We start from the raw sequence: 15,055 nt of genomic DNA, 5'->3' as shown, positions 1-15,055 counted from the left end.
CTCAAAGTTGCTGAAGATGAAGATATCAATAATAAAAAAAGCAAGAGGTTAAAGAAACAACTCTCAGAGAAGATTCTTTTTGGAAAAAACTAGCAAGATCATGAATTGCCTATATCTTTGAATGTTCCACATTGAGTAATTCAAGGGCAAGAAAAACTGGAGAAGTCTACTCAAGGAAGGAGACTTGAAAGTCCTCTATCTTTGGATTTTCTACATAGAGTAAACGAAGGGTAAGAAAAAACTCAAGAAGTCTAATCAAGGAAGGGGACTTGTTAGTTTCAAAGTCCATATACCTTTTCAGTTCTTATTCGGTATCTTTGCATGCATCATATCATCCACGAAGAGAGCGTGCAATGTGGTGGGTTGAAAATAGCCGTGAAGGTACCTAACCTCAATAAACCTCTAATTCATAAGCACGGGATTGTCCAAAAGTGCACTCACACTACAAATTATAGTCTAAAATGGTCCTCATTTGAGATGTCAATCATGTGGTTTGGAGTCATTTTATTCTGGTCCTCGACTTTTAGTGGACTCAAAACTACTACAAATAAGAATAAAAGTTCCTAAGTTTGGATGGCAAGTAATTATGGTCACAAGATCCATGGTGGCAAAGCTTGGATCAGAGAGAGAGAGAGGGAGAGAGAGAGACTTAAAAATAATAAAAGTTCCTAACATGATCAATCTACATATGTTAGAAAGATATGTTAGAAAGATCATGAATGGACAAGCTCAGCTTGTTGGCTAGCAAAGAGTATAGCATAAATTGCGAATCAATGACAAACTCTAGCTGAATGTGAAGACTGCAAAACATGAGGCTTGAGAGCGAGGCTTCATGGTGTTGAGAAAACTCTATTTTGTTTTTAAGTTTGGCAAAATATTCATAAATTATATCAATCTTGATAATTGCAAAAGTTATTGTATTTCAAGTTACACTCCCGCTGAAAAAGAACATTGATATGATCATTAAAAAGATCCTAATCAATTTAAAGAATCTACGTAGAGCACATATAATCTTAGATATGTCAAGGTGTAGAGTTTACAAGATTTACATCACTATCGTAATCGAAGTGTTTCTCACTGTGAGTTCTAAACTATCTGACAGAGGATCTAGCAATCATTACAAGAAAGTCTTTATTTTTGGATGTTCTACATTGAGTCAATGAAGGACAAGAAAAAAACTGTAGAAGTCTACTCAAGGAAGGAGACTTGGAAGTCTTTCATCCTTGGATTTTTTATGGAATACTTTGATATTCCAACCGAGGGTTATTGAGACTTGGAAGTCTTCCATCTTTGGATTTTCGAAGGAAGACTTTGAAATTCCAACGGATAGTTACTGAGACTCCCACATGTTGAGAGGCCAATTCTTGTGCATCAAAACCTGGGCAATTGAGTTGGATATCAATATCTGGTGACTTCATGTTGGTTTGTTTCACAGATATGAAGTCTCCTCCATTTTATCTTTGGGTTTGAACCTCTTACTACTTTTCCCCGGCTTCGATTTTTATGCCTCCCAACATCTGGTAGTGGAGGAACAAGTCTAGGAAGGTCAGTGCATGAACAGAAATTTTGCGCATAATGAGTCTGCACATAATAAATCTCACATCTCTTCTCAGTTAAATACATAAAGTTTCCAATTTTATATCCCCAAATCCCCTCAAAATAAAATTTAACCAAGAAAAAAAAAGGACAACTAATTTGCATAACTCGACAAACAATTGCTACCGTAAATTATGTTTATTAATCTTTTAGAAAATGAGTTAACCTAATAATAACAACAAACATACGATCTACGAATTGAGAGATCATAGATATTATAGTAGGTTCAACCACTTATAACTTTACGGCTTATTTACAATTATAGTGATATTAACTAAACAAATCTATAAAATACTTGATCGTTAAATGTCCTCAACAATTAAATTATTTATAATATCAAAAGGTTAAATGATATTTATTGTTTTCAGCTAAATACTTGATAGTTATTAATTCAAATATACTTGATATTTATTTAAGGAAAAATTCCAAACAGAAATATGAAGTACCTTCATTTTCTCACGTAGACTTGGTGAGGGCCGGACTCAACCCAAGGCTAATGAGGCGACCCTCTCCCAAATCTAGCGAGGGCTAGCCTCACTTGTAGCTTTCGAGGGTGGCCTCATCGAGGCAAGGCCATCCCTCACCAACTACTACTGAGGGCAGCCTTAGCCAGGATGAGGTGAGTTGAGCTCGCCTAGCCCTCTTTAGGTGTCGCCGATGGCTAAGACGAAGAGAAAACCATGAAAAAAAAAAGGTCAAAAAAGATAAATGGACAAAAATATCCTTAACCCACTAGAAAGTTATCCTTATTTGAAATAAATTCAACTTCAAATCTTTATTTAAGAAAATAAGAATATTTTAGACTTTTATTTAGGAACAATATCCACTTCCGACCCTTTCTTGAAAAAATGAATACATTTCATACCCTTATTTGGAATTTTCCCTTTATTTAATTGAACACAAGTCTATTAATGAATTGAAAATTTAATTTACAGAAATCACATTCCTTTCCATCCTTGTAACAATTAAGAATCCCTCCTTCCTATACAAGAACTTCCTAAGGCCTACCTCATAGCATCCAAATTGAAAGAGATAAATTGAACATAAATGAATCACCCTTCCTCTCTCCATTTCCAACTATGTCTATAATTACCAAACAAAGAAATTGAAAACCTTTTCCATTCCATTCCTTTCCATCATCCCGAACTCAACATAAATCAATGTCACATCATCCCAATCGGGTCCATTCCATTCCTTTGTCGTTAAGTTCATTCATTTTGAGGGACTCAAGAGGATATAACAGGATCAGATGGAGGTGTCGGTTCACATTTGGATAAATCACCTTCTCGTCATTTGTCTAAGATGGATGAACTCATTTCCGAAGACCTGGTCACGCTAATATGTGAAGTTAATCGGGAACAGTATGACACCTAATACCAAAAGTGATTAGGGGAACCCCGTCCTCCCTCGAGATGAGTAGATGAACTGTGAGATGATTTTTTCAGCAGAGAAATTTAGAGAATTGGGCCTTAAACAGACCGAAGGGATACAGAGCTTAGTCTTGTCTTCTGCGTGGGAGTGAAGCAGCTTCCTGAGAAGGAAATTATGTTACGAATAACAAAAGACAGTAGCACTAGAGTGCCTAAAAGATGAAAAGGTGCGTTAGCCTGCGCTTATGCGATAACAATTCGATTTCCTTTGCCAATCTGAGCACAACCCGTCATATATCCAATTGAAGAGTTACTTTCAATGACAATTGTTGGCACATCTAAAAGTTGTGACTCAGATGGACTACCTCCGGAAGGAATTAGGTGTTCCGGATGGCGAAGTCTCCCTCAGTTTGCCTTTCGTACTCATGCCTCTGGTTAAACTCAGTCACAGAAACAAGACGACTTCTCCCTCAGTATGCCTTCCGTATTCACACCTCTGGTTAAACTCAATCACAGAAACAGGACGACTATCTCTCTTGCAATCAATAACCGAGGGTCTGACAACTCTAGTTCCTCAATACCGGCAAACCATCCTCTGCAAAAGTCCCGCTGGTCACTCTCTGTGGCTTCGTTGTAGTAATGTCGAGGACGCCTCAGCATGAGAGGTAAGATTACTTAAAATCTCTATGCACATCATTCTCCTTATTACACTCTGGATTCAAACCAAAGGCAAACTGCCCAAAAATCAATAATCAGATGGATATTCTTGACTGATTGATCTTTTCCACTCATGCTGATGGGATCTCTCACGATGTTTGTGACGCTTATAAGAGCGTTCTTTCTCATCTCGAGACCTGCTTTTGTCATGGCGCTCCTCTCTATCAGAAGAGTCCCTCTCTTTATGATCCTCTCTCTCCGAGGAACTTCTTCTGCTCCTTTTCTTGATATGTCCATCATCATCAATGGAGCTCTGTTTGCGAGAGCGCTCTTCCCCATCCAAAGAGCTTCTTACAGTTTCTTCCTTCTCCACAGAGCTTCTGTAATGGTGCTTCTCTTCTAATTCCAGCGAGCTCTTCCTATTGGAAAACTACTGATCCTGATGGCGCCTCTTGTCATGGCAATGTTCTTCCTTGGGAACTTTTGTCGTAAGAGTGATCTAATGTATCACCAGGGCTCCTCCCATGCACGCGATCTTCCCTGTCCTCAGAGTTTCCTCTGTGAGTATGCTCTTCTCTGTTGCTAGAGCTTCTGTGAGATCCTTCTTCCTTATCTAACAAACCCTGTCCTCTTCTAGGGGGTGATGGAACCTGAAAAAGATACAAGATCATGACATTCTGCTCTACAAGCTTCATAATAAATGTCACGACTCATGAAAAACTCAAAAAGGCTACTGCTCAGATACTCTTCCTGCAAATTTCCTAAAGGAGAATGAACTCAACATGAGGCATTGCAAATTGCCATAGAATTATCACAGGAAAGTCAAAAGGGGAAAAGAAGGTCCAGCCCATTCACCAAAAGTGCATAAACTTTGTCTCCAAGGCCAGTCACTCCGCGGAACTTAACAGACCCAAATACATCCATCAAGGTGCAATGAAATACAGAAAGCTAATTATAGCCTCCTCCCCTAATGGAGTTCGAAATGTTATGCAACCCAATCACCAAACGGAAATAAACTTAGTCTCCAAGGCCAGTCGCTCCACAGGACTTAACAAACCCAAATTCATCCAGTAAGGTGCAATGAAGTACAGAAAGCTAATTATAGCTTCCTCCCCCTAATGGATTTGGAAACATTATGCCTGTTGAGGGGCAAAAGGCAAACAATAGCATGGAAACCTATACCAAGGAAAAGTATTACTAGTTCCATTTCTAATAGTACATTCAAGTAAAGAATTTCAGTAAAACCTTAGTATAGAAGAAAGTAAAGCTAAGAGTTAAAGTTTCCACATGCCTTTATACCAAATAAAGCCACGAAAAAGTGGATTAACTTCAAAAGTGAAAAGTTCCAGCTGGGTAACCTCCCACCAAATCTACAGCAACCTCAGGAATGCCACTTAACCTTCATGCTCATCCATGCCCACAAATTAAGTCCTCAAGGGTGATGGTTTCCACAAATACCAGAAGAGTATCTTAGAAGGGGAGGGGAACAAGGATCTAGGCAGATCTATAAAGAGGCTGATTAGGCCAAGCTTATTTATGGAAATAAGGTGAAAAGGAATTCTCAACAGTGGAATTATATTTTCATGAGTAAAAAGGCAAGCACCCTTTTCATGGAAAATCCCTTCTTGTACAACAAGAATATAAAACATTTGAGCAGTGGATATTGGATGATGGAATGAATAAGGAAGTGAGCTCAATTAGTGAGGGCTAGTACCTCCATCAACGCCATCATTCATTTAGCTGGTCCAGGTCTTAGTTTTGAATTATAGTCACACTTAACCTAAGAAATATCATGACACTCTCGTATAGAAGTTTAATGGTAAATGAAATTTCATAACTAACTCAGGAGGGCTAAAACATGCATTTCGATGGAGCTATATGCAGCATTTAGATACAACAGAGACAATACCTCAAAGCGAGACATGTAACTTCCCTCTGGAGGAGGTGGAATGCCCAGCCTCTTCAAGTCATCCAATGGGATTGGGCGACTGATCATATAATGACAATATAGAAAGAGTTAGTATCATCAAATGTGGCCCAGCTTCATCTTTGCAACAGAATACTAGGATTTTTGAAGTGTCCAAAAGGATCACAACTACTCCTTCAAATTTCGGTTGGTGAAAATATGTGATTTTCTAGTAGCTTTTCTTAATTTTTTATTGGTTACACATTTCTTCCAGTCTTTTTTCACTAAGAACATTGCAGCAGTTTTTCAACAAAACATGGCATCAGTGTTTCATAACCAACATACATCAAGTTCACATCCTATTGACATTAATCTTCAACCTAAATAAAATGGTGACTAAAAGCAGCAACCCCATGAAGAAGCTCTCAAATGAGTTCTCTATACAGATTTTTATCTTAATTTTGCATGTCTTCCAATCTCCTTCGTTCTGAATCCAAATGCACTCATAGTTAGATCTCTAGATTGACTTACAAAATGTATCTAGCTATTAGATATGATGAGAAAGGCACCCAAAAAGCTCTTAAGAAGCTGCATGGCAAAGCGTCAACAATGAGTCAACAATAAAAGCCTCATCAGCAGCATGTCATGGACTATCTCAAAGACATGAGGACCAATTCAGAAGAATTAACATTAGGCTTCTACCCAGTATCAAGCACAATGTCATGCCTAGAACAGAGTAAAAGTACCTTATATGCACGTCTCATTTCTCTTTCAGTTTCATATTCAACGAAAGCATAACCTCTTGAGGCACCAGTCACTGCAAACAGGCACCGACAGACTAAGAAATTTGTAGAGCCAATACCTTGAATTTAAAAGGAGGCACAAACAACTATGCCATCCAAAATGCAATCCGCTCATATGCACAGGATAAAGAATATGATAAAACCAGTGATCCTTACTAGCTTCAAATTGGCTATCGGTAATGTTAAAAAGTTATATACACTACTGCCACTAAAACATCTCCACAAAAATTAGGGTATCAAAAAACTAAGCATATAATAAGTTAGAGATCGAGCATTGCTGCTCTGTCAAAACAGTGAATAAAGTGCAAGCTACCAAGATTTGTTTCATATTAAGTGAAGTTTGAATTACTATCAACCCGAAGCACTTATCATGATCTCTCCACAAACTGAAAATCATAGAAATTACAAGAGCTAATAAGATGGTTACCAATGTGCCTGACCAAGCGCAAGTTTTTCACATGACCATACTTGCTCCTAGCCTGCACAAGGGAACCCATATTGTAGGTCAATAAAGCCTAAATCAATCGAAAGACGGATAGAAAAAGCGGTAATGCAAGGCAAAATGCTCCATCTAGCAGTCGGAACCGCCAAAAAAACGTTTTTTTAACACCAAAACTGCCATATTTCGGCAAGCATTTCCATTCCCTTCCTCGAAAACAAAACAAAGTTCCATCTCCTAGCACTCCCCTCATAAATCACGAGAACGACGCCAAGTCGAATCATTTATTTATCTCCCAAGCACTTCTCCCATTCTCCCGCAGCCATTGTTACCTTAAACGAGCTCAACAGCTGAAACCAGCCCCCCACCCCAAAAAAAAAAAAAAAAGAACTACTCTTCCTCAAAAGGAGAGAGAAGAGAGAAATGGGAATGAAAGAAAACCTCAGAATCAAGACAAAGGCCAGACCTTGCGGAGAGTGTCCTCGGAGGTGAAGTGGGAGAGGCGCCCCACGAAGAGGGTGCAGTAGGGGTCGCCCACGGCCTTGGGATCGCCAAACGGGTCATCTGGTGGGGGGGAATCGCGAGGAAAGGGCGAATCGAAAACGGAGTCAGAAACCCAGGAAGTAAAGCAAAGAAAACGGGAAAGAGAAGAGGGGATATTACAGAGGGCGGCGGAGGAGCAGAGGTGGGCGCGGTAGACGGCGTTGTCGTGGGGAGGACGTCGGTGCCGTCGATGCTGCCCGCCTGGATCGGGTGGTACGACTCCGCGTAGAACACCGAGTTCAGCCTGCTGCTGTTCCTGCTCATCTCCCTCCCTCTCTACTCTCTCTCTCTCTACTTTCTCTCTCTAGGAACAGAGTCTCCGAGGAAGACGAAAGCGCAGCGAAACAGAGGAATATGGGAGGATGCTTTCTCTTAATGAAGAAGTTCAGTTCGAACAGCACTAGAAATTTAATTCCTTGATGTGCTAAATCTTAATTTTCTGTATAGAAAAAAAAAAAAAAAAAAAGATAACGAAGTCCTGAAACTTTTAATTTTAAAATTTTCAAAAAGTACAATTAACTTCTAAAACTTGTTATAAAAGTGTAAAGAACTCCCAAAACTTTTAAAAAGTGTAATCAAATCATAAAATTTAATCAAGTCGATTTTTTCATTGGTAGAATTTTTTGAAAATTTTAAAATTTGATTGCACTTTTATGATAAATTACTTTTTAAATTACATTTTAGTGATAAATTTGAAGATTTTTAATGTATTTATTCCAAAAAAAGGTTTAAAATCATTTTGACATGTTTATGGAGTTAATTTTGTAAATTAATAAGTAATAGAGCCACTTGTGATGAAGAGAAAACTTATTTTTTCATCGGGTGAAATTAATTAATGAACGTGAAAAACTTTGCAACTTAATTTTCTAAATGAGTATCGCAATTTGATTTTATATGTCATGGAGAGATGAAAGTTTATTTAGTAATCAAAAAGGTATTTTTCTTTTTCCATAAGGAAATTAATTAACCGTCTCATCGTTTGACTTTATTAAGTTTATTTACTAAATATGGGGATGCTCGTTCCTACTTTTAAAGGAACAGGGATTCATTTGGAAGACCTATGCAATGTCCATTTCATTTTTGTCCTTCTATTCATATAATATGATATTAATTATTAGGTTACTAGAGTAACTTATTGAATCGATTGTGAAGATACAACGCCTATTTATGGTGAATTTTACTTGTGCTTTTTAATACTTTGAAAAATAGAAACCAGAGTAACTTATTGAATCGATCATGAAGATGGCTATTAGATAAATTTTTATGGATGCTAAACTACATAATGCCTTATTAATCTAGCAATATTCTCTAATTGTCCTCATTAGTGACTAAAATCCTTTAATTTTAGTTATAAGAGCAAAGGTCTTTGATGGCCAAAATGAGATAACAAAGCCAACAGTGATATTAGTTGTAAAAATGAAAGAAGTTATTATTGATTTTTTTTTCCATGAAAAATCAATGATTCGCAAGCATATTTCTAAATATAGTTATTTGTATTGATTAGAAAAACTAGTTAATGGAATATATTTTCGCCATCAATAATAATCTTTACCTGAACATCTTATTGATGATAAAGTGTTTCTCTCATTAATTCATTGTTATGAGTAATAGAAGTGAGTATTTTTAGAAGTATTTCAAATTGACGATATTTCATGAAGCAAATGCATCTAAAAATTAAAGGATTTTATGTATTTTTTGGATGAGGGTTTTCCTATCATCACTCTCTCTCCAAAATGTATTCTCCTTTTTCTCTCTCTAACTAAAGGGTTTATAATTGTATTAACGCCACGGCAACGGCTTGGGTGCGGGTGACGAAAAGCCACTAACGCAAAGCGTCGAAAAGGTTAACAAAATTTAGGAGCCATCTAGAACTTGAAAATTGAAATCATCCTGACCAAACCGACCCCCGCATTTCTCAGGCACGACGTAGACGATGACGGGTTAAATTCGACAGCAGAAGCAACCGAGCATCTTCTGAACTCTGTAGCTAGAAACGAACAACTTGCTCAAAGTCTAGAGAGGGCGGGAGGGAAAGACAAGGCAGGGATTTCATTCTCGCTCGCTGCTCTGAATCCTTCGCGATTCTCAACCAAAATGTACTTCCCACTTTGATTCTTGATCGTTCCTTCCTTTTACTTAGGAAGCCATGAACTTACTCATCTAATTTTAAACTTCTCAATTTGATCAATATAATCGTGAACATTTTGACAAATTTTTAGTGTAACCTATTTTGCCAATTTCAGTCATAAATTGACAACCTGAATACTTATTATCTTATATGACACAATCGATACTGATTTTTTTCTCTAATTTTTTATTAATTATTCTATTTTATTCTTTTTTTATTATTAAGGGACCGCCAGGGCTGGGGCCGCGAGACCGAATAAGGAAATAAATGTGTTTCGGATTTTGTATTGCCATAAAATGCCGATCACCTTCTCTAGTTGGTAAGCCAAGCGGATAGCACAGATTTAGGTCATCCCTCCCTGTGACCCAAGAGAAATACATGCTAATGATGAGGCCAATAGGATGAGCTGATAGGTGGAAAAGTCCAGAGTGAAAAATCCTTTCTTTGTCAACACCTATATTGCTCGATAGGAATCTTCTTCTTGGCATTGTACATCCAAATGATATTACATCCAGACTATTGCATTTATATATATATGTACAATTTCTCATAGAATTGTCTTTCACCTCATATATATTATGTACATTTGCTTATCAAGGACAAAATATAGTAGGTGTTTACCGAAGCTCAGCAAACAAAAAGATGAGTAAAGTAGCCCTGAATTCTTGGAATGGACTCAGGTGGTGCTTAATTTCTAGAATAGCCGTCATTCATGCACTATGGGGCAAGTACGACTCGTCCATAGATCTTTTCCGAGATAAAATTCATGGTTTGCCCCCCAAGAACTGCAATGTAACCCATATCACAGTTGCACCTTTTAGCATTGTTTTAGGCTTTTAGCTTCGAAGCCTTGTTCATGCACCCTGTTTTTTTTTTTTTGGAGGGGGGTGCTGATTTTGAGTATATGGATCTGTTAAGAGTGTCGGGCCATTCTTATTGCACTAGGTAGCCCGCTTGTCGCAGCCAAATAACGGAAAATTACCCAACAAGTCATGGCCGATATAATCTTTAATTTTTTTAAAAAATTTGCTAATTTATTAATCCTAAATCAAAGTAGCCCTTTTGGTCAATTTTGGCCGAAAATCATTGAAGTGGCAATTCAGTTAGCATCGCCGTCTTACATGACACAATCAGTTTGGCGTGGACGGATTTTGGAAAAAATGTTTTGTTTTTCCTAGGGGTGTGCAAAATACCCGGGAACCGCTCGGACCGTCCGGAACCGTATCGGAACCGCCCGGAACCGGCGGTTCTTGAGGGAACCGGTCCGATTCCCGGTTCCAATTTTTCGGAACCGATGGACTGGTCCGGTTCCGGTTCCATGGGCGGATCCGCCCACCTAAACGGACCGGAACCTTTTAATATTAAAAAAAAAATTACTAAAAAGAAACCCTAGATTGGATCTCATCTCCTCACTCCCTTCGTCTTCGGTTCTCTCTCTCTTTGTCTCTTCCTCGGTTTCTCCTAATCCTATTGCCATTTCAATTCCTCCCCAAGCGTCGATGCCGCCGCCGCTACTCCTCCGCCGCTGTTGTTCGCCCCCTCGCGTCGGCCACCACCCGCCATAGTTGCGGAAAATTGTTTCGCGACCGTTCTATGTTGAAAACCCGACCATAGACCTCCTCCCTCCTTCCCAACTCATAGACCCGACCATTCTATATTGAAACCAAAATTGTTTCGCGTCAAGATCGGTTCCATGGATCCACCCGGAACCGGACCGGACCGGCGGTCCTGTTCCAGTGGATCCATGCAACAAACGGATGGATCCTGTTCCAATTTTTCGGAACCGGTCCTTAGCGGGCGGTTCCGGTTCTAGGTCGAAATCGCCCGCTCGGACCATGCACACCCCTAGTTTTTCCTACTAAAAATACGACAAAGGAAAAAAATTTTAAAAAAGAAAAAGAAAAAGAATATAATTTTTTTAGAAATCATCCACGTCATTGTCGATCGTACTACGAAAAATAAAGACTTTGACTTGACCACCACGTTAGCATTTTACGGGCAAAATTGACGAAAGTTTATATTGATAATTTGTCATAAAGTTTAGAACTCAATTGACAAAATAAAAAAATAAAAAAAAGTTTATAAGTGAATTGACCATTGTATAATATATGTAAGACTGTCTGAATAATTATGCCACCGAATAGCTATCGAGATAGAAGGCTCCCTGAGTGGACCAATAAATTTGCTCCACTTCCTAATGTGCAAGACAGTGATGAGATGTCTCTACTCGGGTGAACATTATTCAAGATTAACCTGTGAAACTTATCTCTTTATATTTTAATATTGTTAAGACGAGTCTACACATGAGAATGTATGGAAGATGATTTGCAGAATACAGGGAACTGAAGTAATTCTACTACATCTAGAACATAACAAGAGTATTATGACATATTACATATATATCACGATCATGAGAAACACGAAGTTCTTGGCTTGATGGCATCTGGAACAACCAACATGTTTTCTTTTCAAGGATGTCCCCGGTAGTCTGCAGCCATGTTTAATATAGAGGGAAATGAAGGAATGAGTCTCACTAGAAGAAACGAAATTAATTCTCGGAAAGTAGATGATGCGACACTGTCCTTTTTTCACTTTTTCTTTTTCTATTGAGAAGGCGAGACTATTTTTTTTTTTTTTTTTTATAGCCATCACCACACTCCCTCCTCAGCTTGAGACTCTGTTAGTAATATACTCTAGACGAAATTACCATGATTCCCCCCCCACATATTTTACTGTAGAAAATCTTATTGACCAAGTTGTGACAATGCTATGCAAATAAGTGTCAGTACAGAGCATCGAGATTTTGCTACTAATTCTTGCTAAAAATAAGAAATTAGGCATATACACATACTATATTTGTAAAGATGAAATTTTATGAAGTATCAATGCTCGTTTGACGCAAAAGTGAAATTGAACATGTTACATGATTATATGACTAGAGAATATCTTATGAATTAAGGTTGCAGTACTTTCAAACGAGCGTAATACAATGTATGATGAATGATTCATGTATGTATGAACCATTCTAGAGGCAGACAACGTGATAGAAAGGTTCAAGATATGGAGTTAAAAAGGACTCACAACGAGATGTTGTGCCAGGACGATAATTTGTGGGGGCAACATACACTCCGGCACGATGAGGATGGCTTCCCACCGCAGGGATAGCTGCATGTGCAAGACAATACAATGAAAATTGCTATGAATTATCATATACTATGTGATGAAAAGGGACGAGATATGGTGTAAAAGGAGGACTCATGATCAAGGAAAAAATTGTCAAAAAAGTTATAAACCTATTGAATTATTGTCAATTTAATCATAAACCTTTCAATTTTACCAATTGAATTCTAAACATTTTCATATTTGGCCAATTATAGCCAGAATTTGCTGACTTGGACATCATCCATTTTATGTGACTACAATCATGTGAACAATTTTTAAAATATTTTAATATTTTGCGAATTTTTTATTCATTATTTTATTTTTCCTCTTTTCCTATTTTCTCTTTCCGCGATAAGGTGAGGGTCACGGCCAGACTTGCCCAGATCTGGGCAAGTGGCTTTTAGGCTTCAGCTTCCTCTTCGCAACATGAACAAAGGGCAAGAAAGTTCAACCAATTCCCATCGAGCAAAGGAAGGTGAGATTTGAGGCGCTAATTTTGCGAAATTGGGAAGTGAACAAGGGACGCATTTTCTGGAGATTCTCGGCCAAGGAACAAGAAGGAAAGTAGAGAATCAAGTGGTTCAACGCGGCTGAAGAAATCGAATTCAATGGAGATTCGAGGGGAAAACCGTAGGTTGGCAGGATAAAAGAGATTTTCGGAGTCTTCCTCCTACAAGGGAAGTTTCAATGAAAAAGGGGAAGGGAAACGAGGGTTGAAACTCGTGGGAGATGGGCAAAATTTTCTAAAAGGAAAGCAATGACCTGTGGGAATCAATGTCTGCCCATGATCATTGCTCATCCTTTTCTAAAATAAATTTCGATCGAACCGAAGAAAACAAACGAAGAAGAGAAAGAGGTGGTGAAACAGTTCACCACATCGACCAAAGCGGCTGCCTTATGATGAGGAGAGCCATGAGCGAGGGTGTTAAAAGCGGTGATTGAAACGATCTCTCCTCCGCACGTCGCTACACTCCCATCGAGTAGAGGATCGCTCATGTCGCAAAGAGGAAACTTGAAAAGCCATGCACCCAGATCTGGATGAGGCTGGTCACAAGTTCGCAACCCTCACCCAGTAAGCCATTGCCAGCCACAATTAAAAAAAAAAAAAAAAAAAGGATAAAGAGAAAAAAAGGAGAAAAGGAAAAGAAAAATAATAAAATTAATTAAAAAATATGAAAAACATTAAAATATTATCAACGTTAATATGCCGGTCAAATGCCATGTAAGACGATTAACATTTATGTGCGGCAAATTCCAGCCAAAATTGACTGGATTCAATTGACCAAAATGAAAAAAGTTTAAGACTCAATTGGCATAGGTACATTAGGTTTAGGATTTGTTGGACAATTTTCGCTACAATCTAGAAGACCCATATCTGTAGGCAAGAAAAAACTCAATGGAAATCGTTATGAAAGATCAGACACCGCCCAAAAATTATTGAATGATTCGTGCAGCAAAATATCGAGGCAACTTTAAGAAAAACACCACGATATATAGAATTTTCTGCATGTTCTCGCGTCATGCCTTGGGAAATCCATGTCCCTCTCCATTATCAAAAGCTCAAAGCACCAAAAAGAAAAATCACTTACATCCTCCCTTCACCGCCACTTTACTGTGAGTTGAAATAGCCGAGGCACCTGGAAGAAACAAGACGATTATAATCAAGAGCAAGCAAAAAATTTTGATCAATAACTAATAAAAGATAAATGACATAAATGATCTCTGAACTTTATAACCCAATATACAACGTTATCCATGAATTATTCAACTTCATCCCGAACTTTAGTTCGATATTCAATAAAACAAAATTGTCTAACTGATGATAAGAAAAACAGCAAGATATATAAAATTTTCTCTATGTTCTCACGTCATGCTATGTCAGCTATGGTTTCATGGAATCATGATGCTCAATTTATGTCCTCCTCCATTATTAGAAGCTTGAAGCACCAAATATATAAATATCACTTACGGCCATAGGCTCCTGGAAGGAACGGGGAGGCTATAACCAAGAGCAAGCAGAAAATGGTGGTGATAAGAGAAGATGATGATGTTGACGAAGGGAAGTGCATTTTTGCTATCTGAGTGTGTGTGTGGATGTGTGGGTGGGTGGGTATTTATAATCCCTGACCTGCACATAAAACAAATTAATCAGTTGCATGATCTACACTGAGTAAATGGAGGGACAGAAAAACTTGAGAAGTCTAATCCAATGAAGGAGACCTAAAAGTCTTCCATCTTTGGATTTTGTACACTGAGCAAACGAAGAGTAAGAAAAAACACAAGAAGTCTAATCAAGGAAGGGGACTTATTATGTTCAAACTCCGCATGGCCTTTCGAATCTTATCTAGTTTCTTTTTGTGTGCATCGTATCATCCACATGAAGAGAGCGTGCAATGTGGTGGGTTGAAATCAGCCATAGAGGTACCTAACCTTGGTAAGCCTCAACTCATA

At 38.2% G+C, this 15,055-nt stretch overlaps 1 protein-coding gene across 1 annotated transcript; it reads right to left on the bottom strand.

The window, feature by feature from the left end:
• Nucleotides 1-3,212: 3,212 nt before the first annotated feature.
• Nucleotides 3,213-7,692, bottom strand: LOC104456265 (U11/U12 small nuclear ribonucleoprotein 35 kDa protein). The gene is given in 7 exon segments (XM_039299129.1): nt 3,213-4,273; nt 5,533-5,611; nt 6,276-6,346; nt 6,760-6,811; nt 7,238-7,335; nt 7,435-7,488; nt 7,491-7,692. Coding segments are annotated over 6 exon segments (384 nt in total). The 5' UTR covers nt 7,579-7,692; the 3' UTR covers nt 3,213-4,273; nt 5,533-5,590.
• Between the last annotated feature and the right edge of the window lie 7,363 nt (nt 7,693-15,055).

This window comes from Eucalyptus grandis, chromosome 8 (assembly GCF_016545825.1).
Source record: "Eucalyptus grandis isolate ANBG69807.140 chromosome 8, ASM1654582v1, whole genome shotgun sequence".
NCBI lineage: Eukaryota > Viridiplantae > Streptophyta > Magnoliopsida > Myrtales > Myrtaceae > Eucalyptus > Eucalyptus grandis.
The sequence above is the reverse complement of the archived record's forward strand: the minus strand, read 5'-3'. Positions and strand labels throughout refer to the sequence as shown.